Here is a 25,158-nt window from a genome sequence, read left to right as displayed (position 1 = left end):
AAGGTGGTTGCAATTTTAGGACCCGAAGAGGCTTTAGTCAGTAAGTAATTTTCAGTTACCTATACTTCTAAATCAAGATCTCTTTTGGAAACTGATCAAAACTATGTTGTTGTTTTCTTGCTAGAAAAAACACTCACAATTCATACTACACTCACAATTCAATGCTCATACAATACAAGAGAACATAGTGATGAGAAATACCAGATGGTCTTTGACATGACAACATATATACATCTATAATATCTAGTAGATTTGGGTTTTTTTTTTCCAATGTGAGAGAAACATGTCTCAAAAACTCATCAAAGTATCAATAACACCCCCCAAACCCTCTGGTTCATTTTGTCTGCCAAGTACTCTTGGGTCGGAATTCTCTAAGAGTCTCTGGATGGCATCACTGACTCAACAGACACGAGTTGGAGCAAACTCAGGGAGACAGTGAAGGACAGGGAAGCCTGGCATGCTGCAGTCCATGGGTCACAAAGAGTTGGACACGGCTTGGTGACCGAACAACAGCTCTGGGTTGAATGCACCTGGGGTGCTTTCCTTTGTTTGCTGGTACCTGGGGGTAAGGTCTGCGTCAATGCTGCTGTGGTCTGTCTGCGTCAGCAAGGAAAAGGTGACACATTCGCATTTCAGGTCAGAGGTTGTCTCAGAGGCGTGATCGATCTTCGAAAGCCTCCTTTAGAGGCTCAGCCAGTCCCGCGGCAGAGAGGCTGGGGAGGGCGGCGTCGCTCTGGAGTGCTGCCTGCCGCGGACTGCTCCCCCAGCTCTCCCGAGCCTTCAGAGCTGTTCAGCCACAGCCAGGCTCCTCTCACAGGATGGTGTCTCAGCCAGGGTTTCTCAGCAACATCCATTATAGTCATTGGAAAGCCTTAAAGAGAAACCCAGGGACGCACTCCCATTCTTCACAAATCATGGCAAATCTGCTTCTTCATAAAACATCTTTCAAGGGTGTGACTCAGGGCCCCTAATAAGCTCTCAGGAGACGGCCATGAGCAAAACCAGATACAGGCTCTCCCCGCCTCTGCCCCACTCCCCCAGGGAACTTACCATCCATCCAGTCCAGGAGACAGATGATAATCTAATACTTGCCTGGATAAATGAAAAGTCCACTTCTTTAAAGTATAATGACGAAAAGTCGATTGCCTTATGACTTCATCTAATAGGGGATCTGGTTTCACCCTAGAGGGCGATGTATGTTAACACCTGAGGGCATGGTGGGAGGGTAGTGGCGGAAGGAGCATCCGATCTGAGCAGATGACACGTGTTAAGGGATGAGAGGAGCTTGGAAGTTTCAAAAAACTAAGAGAGGAGGATGGACGGGGTGTGGGTGGGGTGGAGAGAAGCTGAGGTCAGGCCAGGCTCCATGCATGGGCCAACTGAAAAACGTACTCTTATCCTGAGAGGAACTAGAAGTCACTGGAAGGTCTTAAGGAAGGAGGGGACAGTATAGTATGTGAATTTGATAAGAGGACTTTGGCAGGGCCTTGGAGCAGGGAGCACAGGCATCCAGAGGGGGTGGACGAAGGGTGGCCAGCCCACCAGGAAGGTCCTGCACGGACCCAGGAGAGAGGTGAGAACAGTGTGGACGAGCGTAGCAGAGGCGGGGAGAAACGGGGGGGTTGGGGACACACTTAGGGGCTAAAATCACCAGGACCTGGCAACGCACTGGATCTGCGATGGAGGGGTCGAGCAGCGACCAGCCGGACACTTGGTTTCCAGCTTACAGATTGGTACAGAGGGAGGCCGAGTCTTTGCCTAACCTGGGAATTGAAAGAGGAGCAGTGTGGAGGCAGAGGAATGTCTGAGTTGACCCTGTCAAGTCACAGGCTCAGAGAGGGGAGCTGGAGACACATCAAGGTGGTGCAGAGAGGACCCGGGGTGATGAAGTTGTGGCCGGGAAGGTCAGCCAGGGGAGAGGCGACAAGCAGAGTGGAGAGTGTCCCAGGCATGGCCTGCGGGAAGGTGGCGCTCGAGGATCAGATGGGGCGAGTGAGGCTGCAGAGGAAGCAAAGGGGTTGCTCTGGAAGCAGGAGGAAAGACAGAAGAGCCGTGAAAAGTACAATGAAGGAGAGTGACATCACCCTTTGAAGGCATCTGATGAGCGGCCTGACGTCACCCGAGGGGCAGGGGAGGGCCCACTGGAGAGCAGGCCAGCTGAAATCTGTTGGCCCCACTTGCTGCAGAGACGAGAGGAAAGAAAAGATTCCAGGAGAGAGTGGCCATCCCAGGGTTCCCTGCCAAGGGGCAAAGACAGCATCTGGATTTATTATCTGCAGCATCACTGGCCAGCTCCAAACTCTGTAGCTGTTTAATTTCAGTGTAGTATCAAGAAGGGTTCATAATAATAACCCCACAGTATTCTTTAATTTCCCTCTATTGCAGAAGAGTCTGGGCTTGTATAGTGACAATGATCATTGTACCTCATCTCATACTGGTTTTTGAAGGAAACAAAATGTAGAAAGAATAAAATTTGTCATGATTTTTTCCCCACACTTTTCAATTAAACAGGAAAAGAAAAAACAAAACACCTTTTTTTGTTCTGGTTAGTGAATCCACTGACTTCTGCTGCTGCTAAGTCGCGTCAGTGGTGTCTGACAATGGCCTCACAATGTCTTGCTGAAGTTTCCCCACTGCCTTCCAAAAGCAGCTGCCCAGCCAGGGTTAGGCACATGCCACCCCCGCCCTTGGGTTCCTATCAGTCACCTCTTATGCCCAGTGAGTCATTTTCGGTGGAGTTTCCACAATCCTCTTTATTGGATGGATGCTTCTCATCTCAGCTCCCTCCCCCTGATCACGGGCCAGCCCTTGTGGCACCTTGTGCCTGGGCCAGTCCCCCCAGCCCCAAGGCCCCCAGATCAGAAGAATCCTCCCAGCCCTGTGGGCCAGGCCAACTTGGGAAAGGGTCTCTGAGATCAAAGGCCAAGCTTCCCCCAAGGACTTGTCCCCACAAGCTCCTGTGCCTCCGATGTGTCTCCCTGGAAAAGGTTACATGTGTCTAAGAGAGCTAATTGGCTTAGCTGTTTTAATAAGCTCTCCTGAGACACGTATTCAGCAGCCGTACACCTGCATAAAATGCAGCTTGCAAGGGTTATTGTTACAAGACGCATCAGAGTTGGCAAGCCGAGAGGCACTTAGAAGGTGAGACCTGTGTTCTAGGAAGTTTGGAGAGGCGTGATTTTCACGGGCTCAGCTTGGTGGTCCTTGGAGGGAGCTGCCAGGAAGGAAGGATTATTCAGGAAAACAGCGGAAAAGTATCAGAGCCAGGAAGCTGATTAGTAGACAGCAAGGAGACCTTGGGGCAGTCACCTCTTCCACCTGAGGCTGTTGTTTTCTCAGCTATAAAATAAAACGTGTTGACGTGAGGCTGCTGTGAAGGGCTGTTCCTTGCATTCGGATGCCGCGTCCTTGGGGGTGTGGCTGACACTGTCACCATCACAGGTTCCCATGTTTATTTTGACAGTATTTTGGTCCATGAGAGTCAAGTGTTGCTAGGATATATTAAAATAATTTTCTAGTGGATGGAAGTTAAGTGTTTTGAAGAAGAAAGCCTTAATTATTTTTTCTTGTTTGCATAAAGGTGCATGGGATTAGTGGTTCTCTTGGGCTGTCTTTTAAGTTCCGTCTAACTCTTTATTTTCAGCTCAGGATATTTTTATTGGGTTGCTGAGGTGGGAAAACAGACTTCTGACAGAGATAAGATGAGGACCTAGACAATGAGCCCTAATTAAGGGCAGTTCCCTTCCAAGTTCCCTGGGAACCACGAGGAAACAAGATGCAGCAAAGCCAAGGCCTGCCCTCGATGGGCTGGTGAAGCCAGACGCTTCCTGCCAAGTTCCCGGCTCATCTTTGAAAATGCTAGAGCCAGGCCACTGCCCTTGTTTCCCCACAGACTCCTGTGCAGAGATTCAGGAATCCCTGCTTTCCTCAGGCACAGCTAGGGTGACCTGAAGGCCCTCAGTTGACCAAACTCACGCTCCTGGGAAGGCCATGAAAATGTTCTGGAAGCAGCCGCAGGGCGCCCAGGCCCACAGACTGAGCCCATGGTGGATCCAGAGAGGGGTCCACAGACTCCTGACCAGAGAAAGAGCTCATGGGATCCATGCAACACAGCCCCTCCAATGCTCTGATTTCCATCAGATAAAGACTAAGGAAAATAAAACCAAACCCCCACACAAATTCTCCCAGGAATAATGAGCCTTGCCCTCTCTAAAACTACCACTCACTAATTCCATGTTTCATTCCACCGTGGCTGTCTTTGCTGGCTGGCTGCTTCCTTTGCCAGTTATTTATTCATTCTGGGTTTTCAATACTAGAGGTCTGGTGATGACTGGTGTTGCCTTTTGAGATTCCACCCAGGAGAGACCGTTCTGGACAGAGTGTGCAGAAGGATTGCACTGGCCCCTGTTTCTGTGTACTCGGGGACTGGGCTCTCCCTTCCTGGATCCACATGGAGGTATATAGGTTCTATCCAAATTAACTGTTCCCGCAGGACTTGCATTCAGGGCATCTCTGCTGAGTTGAGACACAATCCTCTCACTCCATCATCTAGCCTTCTGCTTATCTGCAAACAGTGAGCAATAATGCTTGGTTTTCTCTGCAGTGAAGGTTCTCCCTCTCTCTGCTCAGCTGCTAGAGTTTCAGCTGGGGGACAAGCCTGAGAATAAATGACAGCCACCCTTCACATCTTACCTCCAGCTCCTCATGACACTAAACCCTGCTGCCTTCTGAAGCTCCCTTAGAGTAGCAGTACTAATGCCTGTTTTCCTGGTTCAGGGGTCTTCAAACTGTAAGGATTTCCAAGAGCACCATTAAAGGAATCTCTTTGAAAATCATCACCTTTCATATATAGTGCAAAGTCTGTTCTGATTAAAAATACACCCTTTTCCGACTTTATATAAGAAAGGAGTACCCCTTGTTGATTAAGAACATTACTAAGGTGCATTGCCCTAGTATTTAAAAGCCTCCAGGGCCAACCAAAGGAACAGTTCAAAATATTGGAGTAGGTGTATAGAAAAGAATACGTGCAGTGACAAAATAACAAAACCTAAAAAAGAAACAAGTAATTTCCAATGCTCTCTTTTAAATTATTTAAGAAAAACTTAATTGATTGTCAGCTGAAGCAGTATTTAAAAATGTATGATGATAGATCACTATGTGAATGTTAGCATTCAAAGAAGCAGTTCAAAGAATTAAATGACAAACTATTTCTATTTCCATCTACTTGTTTATGTAAACTACTTTCTTAGCACTTAGATTTAACAAATAGGAATAGAGTCAATTCTAAACTTGTCTCATTCTACAGATCCATCATATTCATCCATGGATATACACACTGATTTTTAAAAGATCCTATTCTTTTCATTACGAGACGTGTTTCCAATAAAATTGTTAACTTTTTATTCTTAAAAATCATTTATTGAAATTTGGGGTTGCACCTGGTACAATGACAGGCAAAGACACTTGGAAACAACTCTTCTCTCCAGCAACAACTGAAAATGCTGCTGGATTGTGTGTGTTGGGGGAAAGTAATGCATCAGACACAGACCAAGATCTGGAGAACTGGGTGTATCTGGCCATCGGCACCATAGTTCTCCTCCACTCAAACACTGACCTCAAAAGCAGCCCCCGAGAGACTAACACACTAACCTGAGGTTGTAACAGGATCTCAGCATGGGGGAAATGACAAAGATTGGCATTCACGGGTCACCATGGAGAAGAGATATAGAAAACATCCTAGGCTTTCAGTCGTGATAATAACTTCGGGTAAGAATGAACTAGAAGCAGACAGGGGGTGACGACCTCTGGATGCTTGAAGCCCTTATAAAGCCCAAGCTGAGCCTCAAGTCATCTTCAGTTCAGTTCAGTAACTCAGTCTTGTCTGACTCTTTGCGACCCCATGGACTGAAGCATGCCAGGCCTCCCTGTCCATCACCAACTCCCAGTGTTTCCTCAAACTCATGTCCATTGAGTCAGTGATGCCATCCAACCATCTCATCCTCTGTTGTCCCCGTCTCCTCCTGCCTTCAATCTTTCCCAGCATCAGTGTCTTTTCAAATGAGTCAGCTCTTCGCATCAGGTGACCAAAGTATTAGAGTTTCAGCTTCAGCCTCAGTCCTTCCAATGAACATTCAGGACTGATTTCCTTTAAGATGGACTGGTTGGATCACCCTCTGCAGTCCAAGGGACTCTCAAGAGTCTTCTCCAACACCACAGTTCAAAAGCATCAGTTCTTCAGTGCTCAGCTTTCTTTATAGTCCAACTCTCACATCCATACATGACCACTAGAAAATCGAATCATCTTCGTCTCTGACTAAATCCGCTCTGGGTTGGGACCTCCCCAGTGGCCCTCTAGTATAGACTCAGTGCTCCCAGGGCAGGGGGCCTGGATTCAATCCCTGCTCAGGGAACTACATCCCACATGCCACAAATGAAAGATCCCATGTGCTGCAAGTGAGACCCGGTGCCAGACAAGTAAATAAATAGCTTAAAAAGTAAATTCACTCTGGGTTAAGATGGTCTGCCTGCAGCCTACATGCCCATGATAAGCAAAAGCATATGCTTTCCAGAAGAAGTTAATAACATACAGAGCGTCAAATGATAGCTACAATTTTCCATATACAACAGAGAGCATTCAGCTATTAAAAAAAACAGAATATGGGGAAACAAGGCCTGACTGAAAACTCAGGGGAAATAAATAGACCAATCTTGACTGAAAAATCAAGAGAAACACAGTAGACAATAGACTCAAACCCACTAATCCAGATATCAGAAGACCTAAAGAGAGGTATGATAAGAGGACTAAGTGACAAAATGGAGACTTGTACTAATAAACTAGAACCTTTTCTAGAAAGTGAATTCTAGAGCTGGAGATAGTGCCCTAGCTTAAATAGGCAAAAGGATGAAAAAAGGCAGGAAAAAATGTTCAAGACATACGGGACATCGTGAAATGGCCACATGAGGAAGGATTGGAGACAGAGGATAAGATACAAGTGATATTTGAGAGATGATGTTTGAGAACTTTCCAAAATGGACAAGAAATATCGAGTCACAGACTCAAGAAGTGCTGTGAAACCCAGGAGAGAACACTGTGGCTATGAGAACAGCTGACTCCTCAGACGATGAGAAAATCTTCAAGGCAGCAGCAGAAAATTGTGCAGAGAGGCAGGGATAGGACTGACAGCGGACTTTCCAACAGAAACGTTGGAATCCAGAAAGACAATACAGTGATACTCCCAAAGTGATGGAAGGAAAGCATTTCTCTGTATTCAGTGAAAAATATCCTTCAGAAATGGAGGCAAAATAATGATTTTTTTCTAGAGACAGAAAACTGAGAGAATTAATTGCCAGCAGGTTTAGGGTAGAGGCAAGGCAAAACTCTTTAGGCAGAAGAAAAATGATCACAAATGGAAGCACAGAGATGGAGGAAGGAATGAAGAGCCACAGAAAGAGTAAGTGTGTAGAAAAAGATAAATTAATAATAATAATATTTCATAATAAATTTTAGATTAAAAATTCATAAGGAATTAAAATACATGACAAGAGAAGCGTAGAAGGTGGGAGAAATGTAAAATTCAGAGTTGAAGTGTTCAGATGTCTTTGCATTGCCTGGAAAGTTTTAGGAGTACAAATTTATATTTCAATAAACCAATATTTCAATTAAAAAATATCATCTTTAGGGCACTATGCCAGATGGAGGTTAATTAAAATATATAAATACATGGTAATAGAAGAGAGAAAATTGAACAATAATAATCGTACATACATAATCTGAAAGGAAATAAGAAAGGAGACAAAAGCTATCAAATGAATCATGAATTCAAGACATGTATTTGGGTGGCTGATTTAAACACAAAAATTTCCTTAAGTCCATCACATGTAAAAGTTTTTTTTTTCCTAATATTTCATTAAATACTCCAATTAATCTGAAAGAGTCTATTTATATAAAGTTCAAAAGCAGGTAAAGCTAATCTACAGTGTTAGAATGGTGTTTACACTTGGAAGGGCAGTGACTAAAAGGGGGCGTGAGAAGGTACTCGTATGTGAAGGTCATGTTCTGTTTCCTGGGCTGGGTGCTGGCTACACAGCTGTATTTACTTTGTCAGAATTTGTTCAACAGTACATTTATCATTTATTCACTTTGTATGTGTTTTTGTTAAGCTTTAATAGAAATTTACATTAAAACAACTACTGTCAGGCTGGATTAAAAACAAAAACCAATATATGCTGCTTATAAAAGATGTACATTGGGACTTCCCTGATGGTTCAGCAGTTAAGACTCCGAGCTTCCACTGCAGGGGGCAGAGGTTCCATTCCTGGTCAGGGAACTTAAGATCCCAGATGCTGTGCAGTAGGGCCAAAAATGTAAAACAAAACAACTTACATTAAAATGTAAGTATGCAGAAATGTTTAAAGTGATAGCATTTTTTAAAGACACAGCACACAAACACTCACCAAAGGAGAGCTGGTGTAGCTATAACATTAGCTAGTGCAGACCCTAAGCTTAGACTATTTTTAAATAAAGAATAATAGTTCACATTGATGTAAAATTTCAATCTACCAAGAAGTTGTAATAATTTTAAATTTTAATGCTCCTAATTACACAATCTAAAAATAAATAAAGCAAACATTGATGAAACTAAAAGTAACAAGTAAATTCACAATGATGGTAGATTTTTAAGACATCTTTCTCAGTAATAGATAAAAAAATAGAAAATGAAAAGATTAGAAAGATACAGAAAATTTATGCAACATAATTGACATATTTACTTAATTAATATTACTAGAACTCTCTACCCAGCTACTGCTAAATACCCATCACTCCCAAGTGTACATGGAACATTTGTCAAAAATGACCATATGTTAGCCATAGGGCATTTCTCAACAAACTGGAACTACATGAAATTATACAGAACGTATTCTCTGACTACAGTGCAATTATGGTCGATAATAGAAAAATTTAATCCACATATTTGTAAAATAACCAGAAACTTCTAAATAACTCATAGTTCAAAGAAGTAAGTATGGAAATTTGGAAAATATCTTAGACTGAGGAATAATGAAAATACTACATATAACACAGTAGAATGCAACTAACGTCATTCTTAAATGGAAATTAATAGTTACACATCCAAGTGATGACAAGGGTGGAGAAACACAGGCTCATATAGTGCTGGGAGGAGCAAATTAATTTAACAGCTTTGAAAAACTCTTCAGAACTATCTAATAATAAAGGGTGAACATACACATATCCCAAATTTAGCAAATCTATTCCTATGCAGATTACAACAGAAATGCATACCTAAGTGTATCCAAGAATGTGTACGAGAATGTTTATATCAGCATTATTCATAATTTTTAAAAAGTGGATATTCACACTAGAACTTTTATGTTCTAATGGGTCTTTTAGAAGGAAGTTGGAAGTTACAACTAAAAAATATGTCTTTGGTTTCTTATTACAAAAATAAAAGGTATTTATTTTAGGAAAGTTTGTTCAATTCAATAATAATAGGAATTTAAAAGTCAACTATGATCCTTTTGTATCAGTTAGAAACTACTTAGTGCAAATTTTAGAAAAACTAGCCAACAGTGTACAATGGCTAAACACATAGGAATTTCTTTGTATCACATAAGAAGTATGTACTTTATGTGGTTCAGCAGCTTAACATGTCCGTTGAAAAACCTAGGCTCTTTCTATCCTTCTGCTCCATATTGGCATATTAACTTTTTATCTTCATGCTTGTGGACTCATGGTTTTGAAACGGCTGCCACCAGTCCAGAGATCATATCCTTACAACCTGCATTGCTAACTGCAAAAGGGGAAAAGAGATAGCGCTGGCATCTCATGTTTATTTTTCATGTGGAAACAAAGCTTCCCACTCGAAGCATCTCAGCATGTATCAATGCCAGTGGTGGGTCACATGACCATTCCTAGTCATAAGTGAGCCTGGGCACTTGAGAAAGTTTTCCTCTTTTTATAAGGGATGGAAAGGAACTTCGGAATGACTTCAGTTTAGCCAAGAATAAGTCTACCGAATCAGCCACTGAAATTTTACCCTTTCTTATATTTTGTTATATTCACTTCCATTCTTTCTTAGACATAATCATCTTTTAAATATTTACAAAAATGAGATAATTCCTTTACCAACTATTCACTAGCCTTTTTTCACATAAAATAGTATGCCAGTGAATACAAATGACATAATTTTAATTCTTGTATGGCATTTCATTATTTGGATGTGCCATAATTTAAACATACCTCTATTACCAAATGTTTAAATTGCTTCTTAATTTTATATTCTAAATAATATTGCATTAAAGATGCTTGTATATGCAATTTTATTTTCTTAGAATATGTTTTCTGAAGTGGCTTGCAAGGCAAAGCACGTATACAATCAAAAATGGCAAAAGTATTACCTAACATTGCCACTATAGAGGAGCGCGACCCAGAAATTCACTCTTAGGCGTATGCCCTCATATTGGTGTTTTTCAAACACTGGTCTTGATTCCCAGGGACAGTGATATTAAATATGGATCACAAACCAGTGTTTTAAAAAACCTACATAAAACAGAACAAGAATATTAGCAGGCATTGCACATAGTTTGGCGCAACATCTGTTTCTTCTGTGAGTGTGTGTGTTCTGTGCTGCGTCATGAAGCAAAATGAGTGTTTTGCCACGGGTGACAAAAAGTTTTTTTAAAATGTTCCCATAGAGGAATGCTCATGCGTGCCTCCTGATTCCAGCACTCATTTTTTATTTCTGCTTCTTGTTAACTGTCTTGATAAGAAGTTCTGTAACAGTAACAAATTACAGTGGTGATGGCAATGTTCCTATTCGCTTCTGACCTAAATAAAAATGTGTCCCACGAAGTTTCGAAATGTAGAATTTTCACCATTGTTAGTAGCTAGTCTGTCAGTGAAGTTTTCATTTCCTCTTTACATCAAGTTTCATAGAGGTTTTCTTTTTTATTTATAATGAGTTGGATTTATTTTTAGTTAACTGTTATGATTAATTTCTAGTTTTATTACCTGTGGTCAGAGATAATATGCATTGTGCGATAAAGTTTCTACTTTTGGGAAGTTATTGAGATTTTCTCTGTGGATGAGAATATGGTCAGCTTTTCCAACTGTTGTATTTTTATAATAATTCCATTCTTATAAGAATTCTATAATAAGATTCAATAATAACATTATATAATAATAAGATAAATTTTCAGTCTATTGACTACAACTTGGGCTTCCCAGGTGGGTCAGATGGTAAAGAATTCGCCTGCCATGCAGGAGACCCTGGTTTGATCCCTGGGTTGGGAAGATCCCCTGGAGGAGGGCATGGCAACACACTCCAGTTTTCTTGCCTGGAGAATTCCATGGACAGAGGAGCCTGGTGGGCTACAGTCCATAGTGTCGCAAAGAGTTGTACATGACTGAGGTGACTGAGCTCACACGCACATTGAATACAACTTATTGATACTAACATTGAAAGCCTCTGTATCTTTATGTAGCTATATCTTATATATTTCTATTTTCTTTATATCTTGAGCTGTCATTAAAGTCTCCCACCAAGACTGTAATTTTGCACTTTATATTTCCAAGCCTTTTGTGTGTTGTGTTGTGTATATTTATGGTACATAAATACTAATTCACATTCTAAATGATTAATGTGGATTTGTAGCTGTTTCAGGCTTATGAGACCATAATCAACTTTAATACTATTGATAGACCTGATTTTTTGGTTTACTTTTGGTGGGTTTCTTTGGTCTACTCTTTTATATCTAATATTTCTGTGTCCTTTTACTTAAACTATAAAAAAATAGTTTATAGTTACTTCATGTTGACATTCTTGCAAGAATAGAGTGTAACCCATTCACATTTGTTTTGAAACAAGTATATTTGATTTTCCCTTTAATTATGCTTTCAGTATTAGTGCTTCTTGGATATTTCTTTTTTAAAAAAACTTCTCATGTACTTTGATTTTTACGCATCTTTTTTTTGCTTTAGTGACTTAGAAGTTATGCATACACCTTTTTTCTGTATATTCCAATCATTTAAAATCAGTGTCTAGAATAAAAGCTATATATTATTGATTCCTTCCTGCTAACAAAAATAAAAATGCTTTTCTTTTCATTTTTGTTGAAATAACTTGGAACTTTGGATACAGGTTATTATATTAAACATTTTTGAAATATGCATCTTATTTTTCAAAAAAAATTTTCGCATAATTACATTAATACTTATTACTAATACTTAACTGTTTTTTGAGACTTCATCATTTGCTGTTGCTTTATTTTAGAACCCGATCTTATTCATTCTTAGATTCTTTTATTTTGACTTATTTCTCAATAAACTTGTGTAAATCTTAATAGTATTGCAATGTCTCTGTCCTTAGTTTCCGTAATTTCTGTCCATGCATGTCTGAATTCATCAGGTACTGTTTTAAAAGAATACCTGAAGTTTCAGAGTCAGGTAACCCTAGATTGTAATGCCAGCTCCTCCTCACACTTGCGCTGTGGCAGTGGGAAATCTCGCCGCCTTTCTGCCTCAGTTTCTCCTGATAAAATGGAGGCACTATCCAGTATTATATAGGATACATAAGGATTATACCAAGTTTACGTGGGACTCATTTTCTCTGGGCTACAAGAAAGCTGACCGTCTGGCCTCCAGACCCCTCCTTGCCTGGGAATGTTGCTGTACTTGCTGGTCTCCAGGCACCTCATTGTTTCTCCCTCTGAACTCCTGTTTCCACCGCTCTCATCACTTGGGGCATCTCTTTCTTTCCACCTCCATCCCCCAACACATCGGCCAGACACAATCTATGAGATTGAGTGAAATGGGGATTCGAGGAAAGCTTCCAGGGGGAAACAACTTCTGAATTACACGTGCCTGTGTCTGAGTCCCCTTACCACCCAGGAAACAGGCACCTCACTTTAGATTTCGAGTCTGACACTGTTTTCACAAGGTCCTCTCCCACTAGGCTAGATTCTAGAACAAAACCGGATGGAGATGCTATGTCTGAACATAGTGACCTAGTTGGTGCCCAAGAAATAGACTCAACTATTTTAAACTGAGCCTGGCTCATTCCTCTCCTGCTCTATTTTCTGACAATAAGGTTTGGTGTCTCTTTCTCAGGGCAACCATTTCAACTTGTTCAGGGCCTGTGATGAAAAAACTGAGGCCACAACAGCTCCTAACATCTAAATGCCTTTCATTCTTTTACTTCATTTTGGAAGAGGCAAGAGCTTAGCTTAGAATCCTTGCTTGAACTCAGTGATTTTTAGGCATTTCCATCAGTACAGTACTTCTGAGTCCAGTCATTATTCTTCCCAGGCTAGTCAGATACTACCTTACACTTGATACTGGGCTTCCCTTGTGGCTCAGCTGGTAAAGAATCTGCCTACAGTGTGGGAGACCTGGGTTCGATCCCTGGGTTGGGAGGATCCCCTGGAGAAGGGAAAGGCTTCCCACTCCAATATTCTGGACTGGAGAATTCCATGGACTGGATAGTCCACAGGGTTGCAAAGAGTCAGACATGACTGAGCGACTTTCGCTTTCACTTTCTCTACTTGATTCTAGAACAGGCAAAGATACACTAGAAGAATTAGTAGTTGTAAACATTCTATAGAAAAAAGTTTTAATTGAGACATTTTGTGTTCTAATTAGTTTTTGTCGTTTCAAACTGAGAAAGATAACCATTAACCAATTTTGCTAGTTCTTGTCAGAAGATACCAGTGTTGTATTGTCATTCATCGTTCAGTCACTCAGTTGTGTTCGACTCTTTGCGATCTCATGGACTGCAGCATGCCAGGCTTCCCTGTCCTTCACTATCTCCCAGACTTTGCTCAAAGTCCATTGACTCAATGTCCATTGAGTCTGTGATGCCATCTGACCATCTCACCCTGTCACCCTCTTCTCCTCCTACCCAAATGTTGTATAGAAATGACATTTAAGACCCACTTAAACAAAATTAGAGCTAAATACACCACCTATCACTAATACATTTTTATTTAATAAAAAGAAACAAAAAATTTTGTTTCGACTAATGTTATTTGCTTCCTAAAATTGTCCTATGACCCTATCTTGATTACTGAAGAAGGTAACCATTTACCATCTTTCTCCTCCTTAGGCTGTGAAGTTGAGATTCTTGGTGTCAGACCTACTTACTGCCTGGAGTATAAATCTGTCCCAACGGATATCAATTTTGTCAACGCAGTCAGCGGCGCTCTTGATGTCTTCAAGTGAGTGTCCCAAATTCTTAGCCATGCCAGTGTTCTTCCTTGTTTCCAGGACCAATAAACAATGCTCAAGTGGATTAGGAACCCTTTGGGAGAGGAGGCACAATGTTTCAGAGAGGTGGTGAGCCCTTCACGTGGTGATTGCTACCTGCTAGCATGAGAAATTTTAGGTAGGAGCAGTCTTTGGAAACACTGAATTGAGAGCAAGGAACTCTCTGGGTATTTGGGACTTTCTTCTTTATGCAAAGCCATGTGAATGTCAGCGTTTCTCTAATCATAATATAGTGAATGCTTGTCTCTCAGAAAACATTGATAAGTTTTTGGCAAAAAAAAAAAAGGGAGGGGGGAGATCTGTGGTGGCAAACGTTTGGAGAAATTGCCTCCTCTGCCATCTTCTTGGAAACGTACAAAGCCTATTGTCATATTAGAACATAAAAGCTTTTTTCTTCTTCCCCATGGTACTATCATCACACCCAGTTTGAAAAACGCAGAAGTCAGTAGAGCTCTCCTGAATAGCAGGTGAGAGTCAGGGAAACTGACTTAACTTCTAAGTCTTGAATTTTTCTATAGTCAACAATTTCAACTATCCCTTTAAACTGCCTCCATTTCTCTCTGCCTAAGTCCTTCTTTTCAATCCACTTCAGTAAGGAAAATGGATGTGACATCCTGAACATTTTTGTATTGCAAAGAGATCTGGACAGAATGGATGTGACATCCTGAATTTTTTTATATTGCAAAGAGATCTGGACAGAATCCTAAGGTGATGGGAGATCTGGGTGTCCCTGAAACCCCAGGGCTGGGGGCCCCACATAGCTTTCAGGTAACTGGGCTCATGGCCACATGTCCTTCTGGCATGGTTCCTGGGCTGGAGGCTATAAAGGGCCAGAAACAGATCTGTAGGCGTTCCCATCCGTCGCTGCTCACCCGGCCCCTCCGTTACAAATGAGCTGACCTGTGATGGAGACCAGACCCATGTGGAAAACAGCTGGCCACCAAGAATTTGTCAGCTAAGCTCCAAACAGGCAAGCACACTCAGCCCTTGAAGACTCCGGTCCCTCATGAATCAACGCACTCCCACATAGACGTCTTTCACAAAAGGCATGCATATAAATCCCCAAATCGCAAGCATCGCAGCTCCAGTGTTCCTGGCATCTGGGGTTGACAGCTTCCTGACACAAAGCCATCAGGTAAACCTGTGAGACTTACTAGCTTTCTGACCACATGGAGATTTATGAATATGCCAAATAGCCTTAAACAAGCCAGCCCAGTGGCTGCTGTATTAAGGTGCAGTGTCTAAAACGTAGTGACCTGAAAGCATTTCCTTGAACTTCAGGGCAACCAGTCAACCTTGTGAAATTCTCCCCGCGTCCAAGCCCCACCCTGGAGGTGTGCACAGTAAACATAGGATGTACTGTGTGGACCCGCACGTCTGGGATGCTCCAGGCTCAAGTACATACGGCAGCTAAATGTAGAAGCATGTCTGAGGGCATGATTTTGTGGAAAGTTCTATTATGCACAGACATGGTGAAGGAAATGCCATCAGCCTATCAGTGTAATGAACATGGGCCTCAAAAAAGTTTAGGGATAGGTATGAACATGCCATTCCCGAGTAAAGAACTTTTCCCCACCGTCTACATTATGGGGACCCTCAGGGACGTTTTGTTCTCTGCTGTCTATAAATGCAGGGGGATTTATTATTAGTCATCCACATGTTAGCAAGTATGAATGATGATAATATTATTTGTGAGAAATGACCAAATAATAACTGAATCCAGTCCCCACCATGGGGGACGGACTGATGCTGAAGCTGAAACTCCAATGTTTTGGCCACTTGATGTGAACAGCCAATTCATTGGAAAAGACCCTGATGCTAAAAAAAAATTGAGGGCAGGAGAGAAAGGGAGAACAGAGGGTGAGATGGTTGGATGGCATCACCAACTCAATGGACATGAGTTTGAGCAAGCTCTGGGAGATGGTGAAGGACAGGGAAGCCTCGTGTGCTGTTGTCCATGGGGTCACAGAGTCGGACATGACTTAGCAGCTGAACAACAACATCATGGAGGAGAGAGGACACGGTATTTGTTAAAGAAGGACCAGTCTGTTTCATTCTAAAAAGAGAAAATCACGCTTGACTGGCAATTTTCCTTACCTTGAAAGCCATGTCTCCTCCAAACCATGAATGAAGTACACCTCAAGATATGAGAACGTCACCGTATCATTAAAGGTTGTGCCCTCTTGATGAGTATGACAGTGGAGAAGGAAGATGCTGGGCCGAACCTGCTCTGGACTCCATCCCTGTGCAGTGAATGGCATCCGTGTGGACATTCGAAAGCCTGGGCTTGTGGAGCAAAGGGTCCTGACCTTGGATGTAGAAGGTTCACAATTTCCAGTCCTAACCATGACTCCCCCTGGAGAAGAGATAGGCTACCCTCTTCAGTATTCTTGGGTTTTCCTGGTGGCTCAGACTGTAAAGAATCCATTTGCAATGCAGGAGACCTGGGTTCGATCCCTGAGTTGGAAAGATCCCCTGGAGGAGAGTGTGGCAACCCATTCCAGTATTGTTGCCTGGAGCATCCCATGGACGGAGGAGCCTAGTGGGCTACAGTCCATGGGGTCACGAAAAATCAGACAGGACTGAGAGACTAAGCACACAGCATGTCAGCCGTGACTCGGGTCTGTGAGGCCTTGAGTAACTCCTTGCATCCCTTTTGGCCTATTTCCTCACCTGCAAAATCTGCCAAAGCTTTTCTCTGGAGATGCTCTTCACCACAGACCCACAGCCTGGAGGCCCATACAACAGAGCTCACGCCAGGAAATGAGAGTGACTGCGCCTTCGCCACGCCTTACACTGGCCTTCGTGGGGTTGCTGGGACCCGATAGCCGAATGAGAACCATTTCCACAAGTCAGTTGGGCTAAGCAGAATGTTTTCCCATTGGTGCGGGCTGCTGAGTCCTTTCAGGGTGTTGGGTCAGGATGTCGAGTCAGCCCCACCGGGGTCTCAGTGCTGGCTCTGCTTCTCATGAGCTGAGTGATATGGACAACCATAGTGAACGCTCTGCTTTTGGTATTCGTGCCTGATAGGGTTGCTGTAAGGATGAATTCTGATAATGCATAAAAAGCCCTCAACATAGTGCCTGACCCAGAATAGCTATCATTTATTGAGCACTTGTGGCTTCCCCCCTCTGTGCCTCAGCTGTGAAAGATCCACCTGCAGTGCAGGAGATTCAGGTTCGATCCCTGGGTTGGAAAGATCCCCTGGAGGAGGGCATGGCAACCCACTTCAGGATTCTTGCCTGGAGACTTCCATGGGCAGAGGAGCCTGGCAGGCTGTAGTCCATAGGGTCACAAAGAATCAGACACAACTGAAGCGATCTAGCATGCATGCACACACACATTCAGCACTTACTATGATTATACCTTCAACCAACAGTTACAGAGCTCCTACTGTATGCCAGATCCTAGGCTGAGCTGAGATACAACGGCGAGTGAATGCACCCCAGGGAGAAAGAATCCCTCAGTTTAGAGGGGAGAAGGATACATAAATGGGCGATTAGAGCAGAGTGTGAAGAGTCACAACCTGGAGGTGAACCAGGAATGCTGCAGGAGTGCCCGGAAGGACTACCCAGCTGAGCCTGGGCATCCGGACACGCTCCTGGAGGAGGCAGCATCTCCCTGAGACCTGAAGGACGGGCGGGGGTGTTCGTTCGTGCAACCACGCTCTTGAACTACTCTGGGGTTCTTTTTCCCCTGTGGTAGATCACAAGGCCCAAGGCACTGCAGGCGTTCAGGACACATATCCTCTCATTCTAAGCGTCAGGGAGACCACACCCAGAGAGACCTTGCCGCCTCCCTTGTGTGTTTAGATAGTTTTTCGAGATATGAGGCAGTCTGCCAAGAGTATTTGTTATTAATCTTTACAGAAAGTCCAAGCAAAGGAGTTAGCCTTCATTCCTTTTCCATTGCTTCCTCTTTTGTCAGTTGCTCGTACTGCTTCACTCGTCATCACCAGCATCCTCACCAATGTAGTTCTGCTCCCCTGCTTTGGGAGGGGTTGGGGCGGGGCAGTCACGGTGGGAAGCCCCTCGCTGTGCAGGGCAGGGAGGGCACATGGCCCCGTGTTTTCTCTCCTCCCTGACTCCCTCAGCCTCCTAGTCCAGTTCGTCTCTCTAGTTCCCACTCGGTCTCAGCCCCGCGTGGAGGCTTACATAGCTGTTTTCACCACCAGTACTCTGGCCCAGAGAGGGCGTTTAGCCAGCACTGAGTCTTCCTGGGAGGCAGGAAGTGTGGTCAGTGCTAGAATTCACTCTGTGTCCACCCTAGAGCTGAGCCTTCCTGGGTGCCCAGGGAACAAGCATGCTGGGGGTATCTGCTGATGTCAAAGCCTTGAACACAAACCTGTCTGCCTCGCGCAAGGTGGCCTGGTGAAGCTTGCTCGTATCCTTGCCAGTCAGTTACACCTACAGCTCAGTGTTTTCTTTAGAGGCTTCCTCGAAGGCCAGCAGTAATGGGACAGCCGTTACTTGAATGATTGCTCCTCTTTTCTCTAATCTTCCGAAGGCACCGGGAAGGGAGGGGGGGCTTTCAGAACCGTCCCCTGCCTGTGGCCACCTCTTCCAACTCCTGGGTCCTGATGAGCTGAGAGGGGAGGCGACGCAGAAGCACATTCTGTGGCTCTCGCCACCAAGGTGCTCGGGACTGGCAGGTCTAGACGCACTCTTCCTGTCTCTCCCTCGGAGAACCCGCTTGCTTGTTTTAGGGTGTCAGCTGTGCCCGGCCTACAGGCCCGCCCCCACCGGGGCCACAGGTCGGGAGGGGAGAAGGCTGGGGGGCTTCTCTCAGCCGCATGTCTCTCCCTGCCCCCCAGGAGTGGCCAGGCGGACCTCGCAGCCATCTACTATGAGCGTGTCGATGTGGAAGGCCACCATTACGGGCCCTCGTCGGCACAGAGGAAAGACGCCGTGAAGGCCGTGGACACCGTGATGGCGTACATGACCAAGTGGATCCAGGTGACCGGAAACCCGGCCCACGGACTAACCTCCCTCTGTCCCTCTCCTCTGTCTCCTGGACTGTCCCAGCCCTCGGCATCGCCCTTCTTACTCTGAGAGCTGACTGGGCCAGCTCGAGGGACTGGGGGTGGCGGTGGTGGGGGGGGTAGGTTCTCTTTTTCTTCATACAGTGAAAGTCGCTCAGTCATGTCCAGCTCTTTGCAACCCCATGGACTATACCGTCCCTGGAACTCTCCAGGCGAGAATACTGAAGTGGGTAGCCTTTCCCTTCTCCAGGGGATCTTCCCAACCCAGGGATCGAACCCAGGTCTCCCACATTGCAGGCAGATTCTTCACCAGCTGAGCCCCCAGGGAAGCTTTTCTTCATATAGCATCTCCCAAACACCGCAAGATCCCCTGTGAACAGCCAGGCCAGTGGTGCTGAAGTGACCTGATCTGCATGGCCGCCTGGCTCAGCGGGTGGGATGGGCCGATGCTTTACCCCAGGCCTATCAGTCCGGTCACCAGGTCGCCATAGGCATCAAAACCAGGCCTGGGTTCTCTCCCTGATCCTGCCACACCCTTACTGAATGACTTTAAGCAAAGTATTATTTCTTAATTTTGTTTTTTTATGGCAGTATAGTTGGTTTGAAATGTGCTAATTTCAGGTGTACAGCAAAGCGATTCAGTTACACACACACACACACACACACACACGGTTCTTTTTCATTATAGGCTATTACAACGTATTGAATATAGTCGCTTATATTTTTACAGTATTCCCAGGTGGCCCAGTGGTAAAGAATACACCTGCGAAACAGGAGCCTCAGGAGACTCAGGTTCGATCCCTGAGTCAGGAAGATCCCCTGGAGGAGGGCATGGCAACCCACTCCAGTATTCCTTCCTGGAGAATCCCATGGCCAGAGGAGCCTGGTGGGCCACAGTCCATGGGTTTGCAAAGAGTTGGACAGGACTTAGTGACTAAACCACCACCACCACCACCACCTTATGTTCACTTTATATACAGTAGTGTATATGTTAATCCCAACCTCCTAATTTATCCTTCTCCTTCCACTTTCCCCTTTGGTAGCCATAAGTTTGATTTCTATGCCCATGAGTCTAATTCTGTTTTGTAAATAATTTCATTTGAAACATTTTTTTAAGATTCCACATAAAAATGATATCATATGATATTTGACTTTCTCTGTCTGACTTAAAGTATTAATTTTTAAAATTTTCCTGGGCTTAATTTTTCAAATGTGTGTAAAATGGGCAAGTGATAGTCGTCATATTTCCCACATGAGGATGTTGCAAGCCCCAAAGAGGATGAAAACCGACTGGCTACCTTAAAAACCTGGAGCCTGTATATATCAGGTTCAGCATGGGCTCCTGGGCTTCCCTCCCCAAAGTCCTTCTGCCACGATTTTGAGCCGTGTTGCATTAAGGCAGACAATTAGATGATTAAATTCAGAACTGAGGATGAACTCTTTCTCGTAAAGCCCGTAAGTTAAGTAAGGACTTTGGGAAGGCCAGGTACACACTGCTATATTTAAAGCGGATAACCAACAAAATCCTACTGTATAGCACAGGGAACTCTGCTCAGTGTTATGTGGCAGCCTGGAAGGGAGGGGAGTTTGGGAGTATAGAGTGGGTACATGTGCATGTGCGCCTGAGTCCCTTCACTGCTCACCTGAAACCGTCATTACATTGTTAACTGGCTATACCCCAGTACAAAATGAATGGTTTTGGTGTGAAAAAAATTAAATTAAAAAGAAAATGAAAACACCTCTTTGCAAGACAGCCAGTGTTGAGACGGCTCTTCTGTGATGCCGTCCTGACCGCCTCTCCTGCCCCCCACCCGCCCCCAAGGAACGGGAGCTGCAGGACGACCTTAACGTCATCATCTTCTCAGATCACGGGATGACTGACATTTCCTGGACAGACAAAGTGATTGAGCTGGATAACTACATCAGCCTCCGTGACCTGCAGCAGCTGAAGGGGCGAGGGCCCGTTGTGAGCCTGTGGCCGGCCCCCGGGAAGCATTCTGAGGTAAGAAGGGTGGGTGGTGGGCCGAGTCGGAGGGGACGGGGGTGTCTGTGCTGGGTCTTTATCTGTAGTTTCAAGGCAGAAATGCCAGGTAACCTCGGGATGCCAGGACTCTGGAGATAGGTGACCCACGTGGCCCCTCCCTCGCCGGGTGACTTCTCTCCAGCAGTTCATCCTCCCGTGTCTTCTCTTGTCTGAGATGAGCTCGGAACATTAGTGGCTCTGAAGCGAGACGAAGGATGTGCAGTGCTCAGCTTGCCAAGGGCTCAGCCACTAACAGGGCTGCTTTCTTCTTGGGCGACATGCAGCACGTGTCGGGCACAGCGGATGCCCGCACTGTGTGCTCTTCTCTGGAAGAAAGCGGCCAGTCTGGTCTGTTCCCATCAGGGCACGGGGAGAAGGTGACCAGTGAACCCGGGCTGAGGCTGCGTGTGCCATAGGTTAGCCAGGGATGGGACTCCAACCCTCAGCAGCTGAGCGGCTCCCTGACCAGCCTTCCTGCTGCATCTCTGTCCCGCCTGGGAGCTGGTAGCATCGTCACCGCCCTCCTGGGTGGCTCTGAAGCATGAGAAGCTTGCTGGGCCCACGGCAGGGACTGCAGACGGTCACCAAGGGCAGCGACCACCCCTGGAGAGTGCCATTCCCAAAAGGGTGTGGCAGTCCTTGCCCCCCAGGAACTGGGCACCTGGGATGGCAAGACCCCCACTCACCTGTCCCTCTGAATAATACTTCCATCTGAGTGGCTGGCACACCACACTGAGGAGCTAAAGGAGCAAGTGGCACCTCTGGCTGACTGCTTGGCCCTGTGTGGCCTGGTTGTCTCCCAGGGCAGGCCCTGGGGCTTCCGCCCCTCCTGGAGAGAATTGCTGTCTTCCTCCAGGGGTCCCACACCACCTGCAGTCAGGGCACCACCCACAGGGAGCCAGGAATGGGCCTGAGCTGGGCCTGGCACCTCCACCCGTCCTCACGGCAGTGGTGTGGTTGGTGTTGATGGTGCGCTGGTGCAGGCTGTGGGTGGGTGGGTGGGGGGGATTGTCTTCCCTTTTGGCCCAGAGAGAGACACCCCTCCCAACCCTGCCTGCTCCCTCCCACCTAAGAGTCTGAGATCTGTCAGTGTGGGGTTGAGGAACACAGTGCCCATAAATCTGTTCCCCCCAGCCTCATCCCCTCCCCACACAGATGCCCCATGGTCAGCAAGTGCAGGCATTCAACATGTGTGCTCAGCATTCCCGTGAACTCTGTAAGTGTGAAACTGGGAAGAATGCTTTCCACACTGGCAGCTCCCACAGTCAATGGCTTCTTGCAAAGAAGTTCTGTTTCGTGGGCACGGAGCACCATCCGTGTCTCCAACTTGGTACCTGGGCCTCAGGATGCCAGAGCATCAGCGGCTCGTGAGCTGGGAAGAGCTTCTTGCTTCCAGTGTGGTGTGTACGTCAGGCAGGTGCAAGCTGCCTAAAGCGGTTGGTGGATTATTCAGGAGCAGGGGCTGTGTTTTTGGGTGACAGCTCCCCACATGATGGGCACAAGAGTTTGTGAGACCCCCTGTGTTCCATGGGAGTTTCCACTTAACTAAAATCTTTCTGGGGGTGCACCCTCCTTTCCTTAAGAATTACGGGTTTTCTAATATAGGAAATCATAACTCACAGGGCCATTAGAAACTTTCTACCAAGCAGCCTAAAGACTCATTATTTTTCAGAGTTGAGTGGATAAACTCAATTTTCTATTCAGGTCTACCCAGGAATGAATGCCTGATTTGGCTAAGCACCAAAGAATCAACATCAGCCAGTTGGTTTTAATTTCAGCCATACAGATTTAAACTGCTGTTAAATACTAAAAATACGTATAGGGTTTACGTCTTTGTCAGATGAGCAGTGTAATTAATGGCAAACAGTTACTAGTACTTTATTTTGGGGGGGTGCCACATGGCATATGGGATCCTAGTTCCCCGACCAGGGCTCGAACTCAAGCCCCCCGTACTTTGGAAGCATGGCGCCCTAACCACTGGACTGCCAGGGACATCCCTACTAGTTCTTTTAGAATTAGGTGTAGGTAGGACATGCTCCAGGTCTAATCAAAGAATAAATGCACTTCTTTGACCTTGGGGGTATTTAATCCCAGGCAGACCAATTTCCCATTCATATTTTAATTTTGCTATAGTATTTTTGACATCAGTTCAGTTCAGTTCGGTCGCTCAGTTGTGTCCGACTCTTTGCGACTCCATGAATCGCAGCACGCCAGGCCTCCCTGACCATCACCATCTCCCGGAGTTCACTCAAACTCATGTCCATCGAGTCAGTGATGCCATCCAGCCATCTCGTCCTCTGTTGTCCCCTCTTCCTCCTGCCCCCAATCCCTCCCAGCATCAGAGTCTTTTCCAATGAGTCAACTCTTCACATGAGATGGCCAAAGTACTGGAGCTTCAACTTTAGCATCATTCCTTCCAAGGAACACCCAGGGCTGATCTCCTTTAGAATGGACTGGTTGGATCTCCTTGCAGTCCAAGGGACTCTCAAGTCTTCTCCAACACCACAGTTCAAAAGCATCAATTCTTTAGCACTCAGCTTTCTTCACAGTCCAACTCTCACATCCATACATGACCAGTGGAAAAACCATAGCCTTGACTAGACGGACCTCTGTTGGCAAAGTAATGTCTCTGCTTTTAAATATGCTATCTAGGTTGGTCACAACTTTTCTTCCAAGGAGTAAGCGTCTTTTAATTTCATGGCTGCAGTCACCATTTTTGACATAAGTAAGTTTTTATAAGAGGATCCTCTCCACCAGGTCCAATATATGGTCATGCATATGTAAGAAAGAGAATGCAAACCTGGTCCTTCTTGGTTCTCTTTACAGATATATAACAAAGTGAGGCGAGTGGAGCACATGACTGTCTATGAGAAGGAAGACATTCCAAGCAGGTTCTATTACAAGAAAGGGAAGTTTGTCTCCCCTCTGACCCTAGAGGCCGATGAAGGATGGTTCATAACTGAGGTAAACATAAAACACACGACAAGACATCCATGATACAAATTCTATCAAACAGCCAAAGGTAAATAATTACTCACCTTTTCCACTTGAAAATGTTCCTTTTTTTACCCAACTCTCTCATCGGCTGCCTTTATTTCCTTCTTGAGAGAATTGAAAGGCTTGGTCAGATGACTGCAGATGCAACGGGAGGCTCCGACCCAGAGCCAAGGTTTAGACTTTGTGGCTCCAGACTTGTTGTATTTTAACAAACGGGCCTTACCTCAATTACCCAGGCTTACAATGTAACCTATTCAGTTGAAAGTGGAACAATTACTGCGAACCAAAGCAACTGCTTTAGGGCAGTGAAGAGCCAGGAGAGGCTCCGCTTTGCTTTCACCTTAAAGAGCAGTGACTGGCAAACAAAAGTCCGCAGGCAGGTCCAGGTCTCGGGTTTGCCAGCTTGATTTTACAGAGCTTCTCTTGCCTTCTGAGTCCAAACCCTAACTGCCTGATGCCCTAAAGACCTCAGCAGCCTTCTCCTTGTCTGCCCGGACCCCATGCTCATTAGTCTCTTGCATCAGCTTTGATACCTGGCCAGATGGGAAAGCCCACCCCCCACCCTCTTCCAGGGGAATCTGCAGTCCCGTGCACACTCGGTTCCCAGACAGGGCCTGAGTTCTTGTCGGTATGAATTTGAAGCTGGGCTGCAAACTGATCAGACTAGAGGGTAAAAGGGAGTGGCAGATGTTGGCACACGAGGGTCGTTGTACAGTTGAATTTGAGGTTACGCATCTGTAGATTCAAACAACTGCAAATCAAAAATACTCCGGGGGATAAAGATTCCCGAAAGTTCCAAACAGCAAAGCTTGAATTTGCTGAGTGTTGGTAACTATTTACATCATGTTTCCATTATATTTATAGCTATTTATATCA

At 45.1% G+C, this 25,158-nt stretch overlaps 1 protein-coding gene across 1 annotated transcript in view; it reads left to right on the top strand.

Moving 5' to 3' along the window:
• Positions 1-25,158, top strand: part of ENPP6 (ectonucleotide pyrophosphatase/phosphodiesterase 6) — a 75,440-nt gene that overhangs the window by 35,494 nt on the left and 14,788 nt on the right. The window contains exons 3-6 of the mRNA XM_052661548.1: positions 14,121-14,232; positions 19,095-19,236; positions 21,085-21,264; positions 24,112-24,249. Of these exons, the coding sequence (XP_052517508.1) occupies positions 14,121-14,232; positions 19,095-19,236; positions 21,085-21,264; positions 24,112-24,249 (572 nt within the window). The remainder of the gene's footprint in view (positions 1-14,120; positions 14,233-19,094; positions 19,237-21,084; positions 21,265-24,111; positions 24,250-25,158) is intronic.

This window comes from Budorcas taxicolor, chromosome 24 (genome assembly GCF_023091745.1).
Source record: "Budorcas taxicolor isolate Tak-1 chromosome 24, Takin1.1, whole genome shotgun sequence".
NCBI lineage: Eukaryota > Metazoa > Chordata > Mammalia > Artiodactyla > Bovidae > Budorcas > Budorcas taxicolor.
This window is presented reverse-complemented; position numbering and strand designations above follow the sequence as displayed.